This window comes from Procambarus clarkii, chromosome 49, assembly GCF_040958095.1.
Source record: "Procambarus clarkii isolate CNS0578487 chromosome 49, FALCON_Pclarkii_2.0, whole genome shotgun sequence".
Lineage (NCBI taxonomy): Eukaryota > Metazoa > Arthropoda > Malacostraca > Decapoda > Cambaridae > Procambarus > Procambarus clarkii.
This window is the reverse complement of record NC_091198.1, coordinates 19,923,600-19,934,083: the sequence shown is the minus strand read 5'-3', so window position 1 is coordinate 19,934,083 and position 10,484 is coordinate 19,923,600. Positions and strand designations below refer to the sequence as shown.

At 39.0% G+C, this 10,484-nt stretch overlaps 1 protein-coding gene across 1 annotated transcript; it reads right to left on the bottom strand.

The window, feature by feature from the left end:
• Nucleotides 1-2,865: 2,865 nt before the first annotated feature.
• Nucleotides 2,866-10,299, bottom strand: ND-39 (NADH:ubiquinone oxidoreductase subunit 39). Its single transcript, XM_045750198.2, has 8 exons — nt 10,218-10,299; nt 8,054-8,265; nt 6,724-6,915; nt 6,034-6,135; nt 5,390-5,523; nt 4,639-4,800; nt 3,900-4,074; nt 2,866-3,316 (listed from the first exon to the last, which is right to left on the bottom strand). The coding sequence occupies exons 1-8, from the start codon at nt 10,246-10,248 to the stop codon at nt 3,137-3,139; spliced, it is 1,188 nt and encodes a 395-aa protein (XP_045606154.1). The 5' UTR covers nt 10,249-10,299; the 3' UTR covers nt 2,866-3,136.
• Between the last annotated feature and the right edge of the window lie 185 nt (nt 10,300-10,484).

Below are 10,484 nucleotides of genomic sequence, written 5' to 3'. Positions count from 1 at the left end.
TGTTCAAGAATTTGATACGTGCACAATATGTATATATTATTCATGCCCATTTGCATGTATGGTGTTCTTTCTTATTAAATGTTCCTGAAAAGGTTTTACAGGTATTCTATTTTCTGTTTGCTTTAGTGTCTTGTATACATGAAGTGACTGATCGATGTTGCCCCTCAACAACAACATGAAGTGATTAAGAAACACTACGGTGTGTGAAATTGCACAAACTGGTAAAATAATATGGCAGGAAATGCATAACAGTCGGTAAAAAGTAAAGGTGTCGTAGGCACAGTCAGAAAACACACCACAAGAGGTCCATAGCTGTTGAACATCTTCCCAGCAAGTATTTATTTATTTATATATACAAGAAGGTACATTGGGTTTGTGAGGATACATAGTATAGTGATTACATTCTTGTAAAGCCACTAGTACGCGCAGCGTTTCGGGTTTTGTGTCTCGGCTCGAGAGCGCAGCGTTGTAGAGCAAGAGTCAAGCCTGGCCCCAGGCTGGGCTTGGGGAGTAAAATGCTCTGAATCACCTTCCAGGTACAATAGTAGGAACTATATGCAAGGATGAGGAAGTGGTGGGATCAGTTGATCAGAAATAGTAGTAGATTTTGAGGAAATAAACAAAAAAAATGAAAGTAAAAGGTATATGCAAAGATTTGTTAAATGGAAAGAGAGCAAATGAAGAAATAGGGAGAAAACATAAGAAAATTAAAATATTCAGAAAACTGAAAGCTTTTTTAGAAAGGAAGAAGTTGTAAGAGACTAATGGATTGTTAAATGGTGAATGGGAGATTAGAAATGTGTGGAGAGAATACTCTGTGAGTAAACTGTGTAAGTTATGAAAGTGACTGGATTTGGCGTGGGCATAGTGCAAGGTTGTATGACTGCTGATTCATGTATGGAAGAGGTGAGTATGTCAATGAAGCAACCCATCCTCCTGTTTAGATAGTACCTGTTGTGATGAATGTCAATAGTCAGAATTCTTACGTTTGTAGCATTTAGATAGTAGTATACTGACTAGTAAGGAATGATTTTAAAATAAATGAGACGGAACACAAATATTTGTAGGCATTATATAGCACACATTTGTACTTTATTAGGCCTCAGATATCGTGTATTAGGCCTAGGGTGGTTAGGATAGGTTGCTTAAGTTTGTCAAAGCAACCAACAGCCAATGAAATCTATTGTACCCTCTTGATGTTAGTTCTATTACATCAATAAGTTGCTACCTGTTCTTATTGTACTCAATGTTTTATTGGAGATGATTATATACCACTTTTTGAAGCTGTTAAATCTTACCAAAATTATACAGCACATTACAGATACTAAGCCATCAAAGCCCCTCAGTCATGTCGCCTTGTCGTGGTGACGAGCTCACGTACACCTCCCTGGGATTGGTGTGGGTTGCCTTCACTCCCTCTCCTGCCCCTCTTTGGGTGTTGTACGTGCAGAAGGGCACCATGTAGGGTCCTTGCGAGTCATTGGACAGCTCGCTGGAGGGGTCGCTTGTGAGGAGCTGCCCTAAGTGGATGGCTAGGAAGAATGAGGTCTTTGCACCAGTGTGGGAGAATGGACATTACCTGGTTGAGCTCTATTACATCAATAATTTGCTAGCTTTCCTTATCAAAATCATGCTGTACATGCTGTGCTGTATAATTTTGGTAAGACAAAGCAGCAGGACTCCCCTGTTAAAAAGGGGGAGCACTGCTGGGGACGATGCACCCCCTTCCTGCACTGGCACGCTCGGCCTCCCTGGTAGGTGGCGTTCCTTAGTTCCAGGACCCAGACTTTTGTAACAACTGCTGCATGGAACAAACAACCTCTCGTACCCTGGCTCATGGGGTGGGGCGACTAGGCCTCTGAGTCGGACTGTGATTGAAGACCGAGCTTTGTAGCCCCTGCTACATTGGTCAGTAGAGTTTTGCTGGGTTCCCAGCCATATTGGTCTCTTTAAATGAACGTGCGGATGCTGTCGCTAAGGAAGCTATCCGCACTTGTCCCATCTCCCATAAAGGTTTTACTTATTCCGACTTTTATCCAGTTATTCATTCCTCCATCCTTGCCCGTTGGCAGAGTTGTTGGTCTTCTTTACTGATAAACTGCATGCTCTTAAAAGTAGTGTACCAACGTAACCGGCGATGGGAAACGGTTCTGGCAAGGTTGCATATTGCCCATACACGCTTAACTCACTGACACTTAATGGAGTGCCGCCCTGCTCCTTATTATCCAAACTGCATTGTCCCTCTTACAGTTGTGCATATTCTTGCTGAATGTCCTGACTTCCAGGACGAGCTTGTGTCTTGCTTACCGACCATCCCTCGCAGTCACTTGTCCCTTGTTAGACTCTTTGGTGAATCGATACTTTTGATATGGTTCGCCTTATGCATTTCTGTTCTTTTATTGGCATCCTTAGTGATATTTAGTGCCCTCTGATTACCCCTCACATTTGATGGTGCTACATAGCCTTGCTGGTTTGATGCCTTCTTTTGATTACTTACTTACTTGTGTCCCTCGATAGTATCCTTGGTGAATTGGATGCCTTTGACGTGGTTCGCCTTATGCGCTTTTGTTCTCGTATTGGCATCCTTAGTGATATTTAGCGCCTTTTGAATATCCCGCACTTTTCACGGTGCTACATAGCCTTCCCGGCTTGGTGCTTTCTTTTGATAATTACTTACTTAAGCCATCAAAGAAACAAATATATTGTTAGGATATCTTGGGGGAAACTATACTTTCCAATGTATTTTTGCATAGATAATATTGTATGGTATTCCCTAAAATAGTATTTTTTCTTACAATAAATCTACTTTTCAGGGCTGTTCCAGGTCGTTCCCTCCTCTGCTGTTGCTAAGCATAAAAAACAAGCTTTTAAACATAATATTTTTATTTTATCAATTGAACTGCATAAAAAGTCATGTACAGAACTATTTACAATATCTCCATATAAATAATGTAATATATTCCATGTGAAATCTTGGCAAATAAAGTGAGTAATTTTTGTGTTGTCATTGATTAATTCTGTTTAGTAAATAAACCCCAAGTGACAATTTAAAGAAAAATACTTACAATGACACGGCTAATTTACAAAATCATATTTATTCATCTAATTACTTTTACCTAGTGTACTGTATATTTATTCAGTTTGCTGTAATATATTTTGGAGGTGCTGGGGGCTCAAATTCTCCAAGTTCCTCGTCGTAATAGTTGCCAGCTCTGAATGGTCGGAGTTCCCATTCCATACGATCCTCCATCTTTGTAAGTGTGACTCCCAGATCTTCCAGAGTGGGCAGACCTGTAGTGACATCCGATACTGCTTCCTTGGGAAGATTTGGGAGACAGTAGACATTTTAAATAAACAGTTTTTTATATTTTTAGCTGTATAATTATTGACAACAAAAGGTGACAATTCAAATAATGTCAAAAATAGTAAAAGGATGAAAGTTCTTTTAGAAAACTACACATAAACCAGGAGACCAGAAGCTCTAAAAAATTAAATGTAGTAGTGGCAGATATATTAAATAATTAGTTAAATTAGTATGATTAGGGGTATATAATGCCTATGCTTGTAAATTACTAGTCTCAAAAAGCACCCGGCTAGTACTGTATGGTTGTACCGCACTGTGCAAGTCAAATGATTCCACAGATCCAACATGTCATTTACAAAATTTCCTTTATCACATGATTAGCAGGGTTAAACAGACTCATCATTAATCTACTTTAAATCAAAATCATCACAAATGGACATTGATGCACAAAATTAACCGTCATGAGCATCTGTAATGGCATAAAAGGTCTACTGTAAATAATGGTCTAAGGCAGTACAGAAAATTGGACTCTGGGATAACAACTGATAAACCTATTCCATACAGATTTCATAGACTAATTACAAAAATGCCTTACCCTCTCTACTTTGTCCCTGGTGAGGGAGTTAAGTGGCCACGATGGAAGCATCTCTGTCAAGCGTGCCCTCCACTTGAAGGTTATGTCCCATTTCATGTCATAACGTGTGTAGTTTTCCTTCCGCATAATACGGTGGAACCAGTCAACAATCTCACACAGTTCATAACGACGGGGTCTGGAAAAGTTTTTAACAACATTATAATGATTGTAAGTAATTATCAAGAACAACTAAGCCAGTATAGCTATATAGTATTCTGACAAAATATTTAAGTTTTTCTTGATACTCTTATTGACATCCTGAATGGTAAGAAAGTAAAATTTACAACTGTCTTAAAAATCCAGACATTCAACCACAAGGAGAGTGATTTCAAGTGATGCAATGCAATGATGACAAAGGTGCAATATATATATTTATTGCATTTACGGCCACTCATTTATTCAAACGAGTGGCCGTAAGTTAATATTCTGTGGTCTTTAGATTACTTTGCCAAGGAAGTAGCCAACATACTACTTCAACAATAGGAAAGCTGTCATGAGGATGGGACATTTGATGGTAAACAACTTATTTGTAGTAGAGAAATGGAAATTTGTCTTTAATGGATATCACAAACTCCGTGATATTCACCCATCATACGTGACAAGACAACAACCTCTGACCTTTGTGGCAAGTGCCAGTGATTGTAGAAGTTATCAATCTGCAATAAACTGTTCCTGCTAAACTGCAAACAGTGGAGCTCACCCAACAACCTCATAGATTTTGCCAGCAGTGTCAGGGTCATTCATGATGCAAACAATCCCTTGAGCAACGTCACCAACATAAACGGGTTGCTTCCAGATGTCTTTGCCAGCCTTGGGGAGAGGAAGGGCAAAGCCCTGATGCCGCCACACACCAGCATAGTACCTAAGTGAAGCAACAATTATTTATAGAGTTTATTCATATCAAAATGATTATTTGAAGATGATATTGCTATTGGCATTCAGGTTTCTGCTATCACTGCTACAGGTTTAGTGCTGCTGCTACCAATATCTTAATTCCAATGCTGACATCGCTACAAATACTGCTAGCTGGGCTGCTACAACTACAGCACTGTTGTAGCTAATACTCTATCTCTATATTGATTTGCTTTGCCAGGAACAGGAAATTCAAATATATATATTTAACCTTGGAGGGACCTTAATCCAAGCTTAAACTACTGACCCTCCCCAGGGTGCAACCCCTACAACAGTTGCCTAACTCCTGGGTACCTATTTACTGCTAGGTGAACAGAGGCAGTAAGTGAAAGGAAACATTCCTGATCATTGCTGTCCCACCTGGGTATTGAACCTGGGATCCTCAACTGTGAGTTGAAGCTATCACCACTACTATTACTGTGAGTACTACCATTAATAATACTCATTGGTTTTATTTCTACTTGTACTACCATTATCAAGCAAATTTTATTTGATCACACAATAGTTAAACAAAAGATAAATCGTGGATAACTTCTGACCGTAAGAATCGATCTTCCTGACCATAAACATCACTGGGACGAAGAATGGTGGCTTCTGGGAAGGCCTCTCTCACAGCCTGTTCACCCAGACCTTTAGTTTTCAGAAACTTGGAGCCACCTTTAGTAAAATAACCCTGAAAGAACAAAAGGTTCACATTGCAATTCAACAAAAACCATTTTTAACCATTGCATTGTGCAAAGGCTACATAGGACATTAGCTATATACACATAGAAAAATAATATTCAAAATAAGGCTTTATACTTTCAATTTTTAGGACATTTTTTTCCTATACTATATAGAAAGTCACTTTTGTAGATAATAGATGTTTACTTGAGGCTTCAAGTACAGACTGGGAACACACTGTACCAGCAGAAGCTTCAAATGTTGCAAAATATAAAACATCTTGAGAAGTTGACTGCACCAGCAACTCAATACCTTAACGTCTTCAATGTCTTATCTACTAAAATTTGTGATTGCCTTATGAGGCAATAACATCAAATCTATTGATGCCTTTGATACTCTGAACTGCTAAATTTGTCTACTTTGAACTGTTAATTGACAACCATATAAATTCCCCATAGTTCTAATTCTTCAACATGTGATGAACTAAATACTACCTTATAACAGTACATCCATAACTTACTTCATGCTCAACATTGGAGTTGAGTGCAGACAAGTGAATGAACCTTTCAACTCCCATTTCCTTACTAATCCGTGCCAACCGCTCGGCTCCTTCCACATGGACCTGTTGAATACAATTCTATAAAACATGACAAAAAGGAGTCTAATTTTTTTATTCAACTTTGCGCTCCCCATTATTAGAGGATGACAGATGCGGGGTCCCCTGTTAACACGTTTATCCCTGATGCTGATGGACACTGACATGGTGCATGAGCTCCAGAAATTATTCAGTCTCTCATTATCAAAATGGTTGTGGTGACGGAAAGGGGTATACGAGTGGGTCCCCAGTACAATAAATACACAATGGTTGTACAGGGTTGAATAACAACAACTTAAATATATACAAGTCTGAGAAAATGAAGCAAGGGTTAGAGAATGGAAGATTACACAGCTGAAACAATAACAATGGTGCCAGCATAACAAGACTTTAAGACAATACAGAAGGAAAATTTCTTGGGATTTTTCCAGGAAGAAACAAGCTCCTCTTGCTCCCATAAAGTAGGTGACCTTGAGCTATACAGTATTTAACTAGCCTTAACTGTCTTATCTTACAAAGGATTTTAAACTTTTTTATGCAACAATACAGTATCCAGTTGTTTGTAAACATTGATAAACATTTATCTTTATAACCACAAGACTTTATTTAACTTACTTGTTCAAAAGAAAAATTCATGGTTTCCCACTCACGCCCAACAAGGTTGATGACAACATTGGAATGCTTGACAGCCTTGCGTATAGCCTCTTCATCACGCAGGTTGTAAGGCATGAAGAGTACCTGACCCAAGTCACCAACTAACTTGAGCCGCAGCACATCATAGTGATCACCTCGGTAAGGAATAATAATCTGGAAAGAAAAAAGTTCACGCTTTCATGTTTACAGTATCTCTTACCCTTAACCCTTGTATTAAGGGTTAATACAATCCTAATCTGCACGCGCACACAACTGTGAATCAGGAGTGAGCACTTCACAGTTAATTCTGCACATGAATTGTCATTCTATAACAGTAATTTAACCACCCTCCACCTCACAAAATAAGACAATACTGTATATTTGACAACAACAAACAACCAGCTGATGTTAGCTCAAAGAGCTATCAAGCAGAGTTGCACTCTAATATGAATATATTATACCCCAATTTTTTGTACAAAATCTATTGTACTCTCATAGAAATAAATAAATAAAAACTGTTCCACAAATATTAGTTATTTCTCTGTCACAAAAAAAATAACCACAAATTACTTGGATAACAAAAATTCTGGTTATTGTCCAGAAAAATTATTGTCTGGAATTTTCCTGTATGATGCAAATACAGTATGAATATGCTGTAATAGGTTTATGTGGATGTAATGTCGTTTACCTTAACCCATGAAAAAAATCCACGTACCATTTCGTGGTACAAATGCAGTTATCGTCATGAATATTACTAGGGGAAATGCTGTCATCATATGATGACTTAAACAATTATGGTCTGGGCTTTACACATGATGCAATTATGGATACAAAGCTCTCTGTGGATGTAAATCAAGAAAAAAAAAAAAGTGATAAAACAATTGGTGAAACATCGAAGGATAAAACAGTGTCAGCATAGTGAAGCACCAGGCATTAAGAAATGCCAGATGCAGCCTTGCAGAGCACCTCCTCCCAGTGAAATGATAAATATCCACTTATTTTCTTGTTTTTCTTATTCTGCATACAAATTAATAATTCTATAATAAAATTCATTTATTGGATTTTTTTATTTTTTTTTGTGCAGAGGCAGGTATGACCATTTCTCCATAGCCACTGTCTAAGGGTTAATACAATGAATAAAGCAGATTCAGAAATTTCTTGATTACAGAAACAAGATATTTTTGCAGAGCCAAAACCCAATGGCTGAAAACATATTTTTTAATTTGGATATACAGTAACAAAAAGCACCTTGAGAGTTCTTACATTGGAGATATAAACAACTTACACTAGAGGCACTATACATTAACATTACCTGGGTTCCCGTCTTCCCGAGCCTGTTGCACACATAGCGTCCAATGAATCCAGACGCACCAAACACAGTGGCCACATTCCCAGAGAAGGAAGAGCGGCCTCCTCGCCCTTTCTTGATCGCAGAAAGGTTAGGTTTTGTCAAGAAGTGCACGTCAGACGAGTAACGCTGCTGAACACCAGCTAAAGCTCCAGCTCTTATGCCGAATCCGTAGCCTTAAACAAAAATGGTTAAGTAAAAATCTACCTCATGTTTTTTTTTTTTTTCACATGAAGTAAAAAGTATTACGACTAGCCACCTTAGTTACTACTTCACCCTCCCACTGCCATGCCAGGCAGTCACAGGCAGAGGAAGGTGGATCATTATATACTATATCTCAATGGTATAAATGTATTACTCCAGTATTAAGTTGATCTTAATGTTAATGCAATATCTACCACACAGCCGTTTTGTTTAGTTTGTTACGGTAATCGCCTGCTTAGGTAGCAGATCCTGCCTGTTCCCTTTAATGCCTATTCACCAATGTATCTGCATGCTCCAACATAAGGAATCAACAACATTCCTGTACAAGACTGTAACAATTCTTGTATATATCTTAAAAAAAAAAAAAAAAAAAACGTGCTCGGACGCCTCTGTCTACACAAGCAACCCCCTCCCCACCCTTCACCCTCTAGTACCCAAGACACCTGGACACCTGCAGAGGCCCGTGTGATGAGGCCCAGCGCCACTCGCCGTTCGACCAGCCTAATTGCTTGTTTAATTGCCGGCCGATGGTTACCCACAACATCAGCGCCATCTATGCTGGCCTGGCCTGCATATATAAGGAGCTCACCTACATCCAGGCCTCGCACGGGGGAGACATCTCCTGTCACGAAGGGTGCAGTCGCACCTCCGCAGATCTCCAATATCAGATAATGATACTGGTAATGGCTCAAAAGGGCCACTACTTACGGGCTATTCATGCTCGTGCCACCTTTCGGGTGGCTTAATCTTCATCAATCAATCAATCCAGTCCTCAGAATACTCTTCGTGCTCCAAGCTGCAACATTTACTCTCGCTCCCCCTGGGTGTCAGTAGACTGTACCAGCTCTTGTATAAAGTATTAATTGCACCTTTGCCATTAAAGTAACTTTCACATGTGTATATTTATCTTGTAAATTGTTTTAGCCAAGTGGATAAGGGGCTTTGTTTTGTATGTTATTAAAGTAATTAGTGTCACAAGCAGTCTTATTTACTTTTTTTTTTATTTATGTGCAATTGGCACAACACCAGCCAGAATAGCCACTGCTCTATTTTCAGAGTATCGTCACAAGTTATGCAGTATAAAAGTACAGGATAGACACCATTCACTTGGCTATGCTACAGTAACAAATACAGTACAGTAGTTGATTTTGTGTTTACACCAATATGCACACAGAGACACTCGTTATATTCGCTCATTATATACAAAACCAGTAATGCACCGAAACACTACGTGTAACTCGCATCCCAGATTTCCTCCGTCAGCTCCAGGACCAGTATTGGCAGAGCATTTTAGGAGAGAAACAAGGTGGAACAAATGCTCTCAATTAGGCTATATACTTCAAGACAGGATTTCATTTTTTTGGTTTAGGCTATTCTTCATTTTACATACTGTGCTTAGGATTTACCCAACAGTAAAATGGGTACCTGGTTGTTAAAGAATTTGGCGGGTCGTATTCCTGGGAAAATTAGGATTAACGACTTGCCTGAAACGCTATGCGTGCTAGTGACTGTACAAGAATGTAACAACTCTTGTTTATATAAATAAATACAAAACGCACAGGAATAATACAAAATGTACAGGAATACTTCAACCTGAATGCAATACTGTACATAAAAAAATTAATGTGCTGTAGGTAGACTGCCTACTAGCGGTTGACATTTTTTTGTAAGACACATATTCTACCGGAGTTTTTATTTACGCCAGCCTCCTTGTAGCTACATCATGACAGGAATACCATAACAAAAGTTAATTTATTAAATAAATAAAATCTGCCGGGCAGTGTTTGTGTGATCAGCTGTGTAAACACTGGAGTGTGAAGGGTGTGTAAGAGGTCTGTGCCTGCCCCCCACACATCCCCAGACTTCTGTGCCCCACACCTGCCCCATCACCCTAGTCCCCCTATCCACATAACGCCCGCCTCACCCTTAAATATGAGGTTCCTCTGGAGAGCCATGACGACCGCCCTCAGCCACCTAGCGGACTCCCTCGACACTATTCCCCCTAAACATTGACATCACTATCTCATCTAATACAACATAATTGACACATATTCTGTATATACATTATTGACAATAAATAATGATTTAAACAGCATAAATTATTAGAAGGATACGGTCATTGCATAAAGAGTTATTTAGAAAGTTGTTGGTTTCGTACAAGAATTATCATATAATACAATATACATTACTC

Excerpts from the sequence above, each read along its gene's own strand:
- ND-39 (XM_045750198.2), bottom strand. The coding sequence starts at position 10,248 with ATGGCTCTCCAGAGGAACCTCATATTTAAGG. Across the intron at positions 8,266-10,217 it reads GAGGAACCTCATATTTAAGG|GCTACGGATTCGGCATAAGA; the intron begins GTGAGGCGGGCG and ends TTTTTGTTTAAG. Across the intron at positions 3,317-3,899 it reads CCAGGGACAAAGTAGAGAGG|GAAGCAGTATCGGATGTCAC; the intron begins GTAAGGCATTTT and ends AATCTTCCCAAG.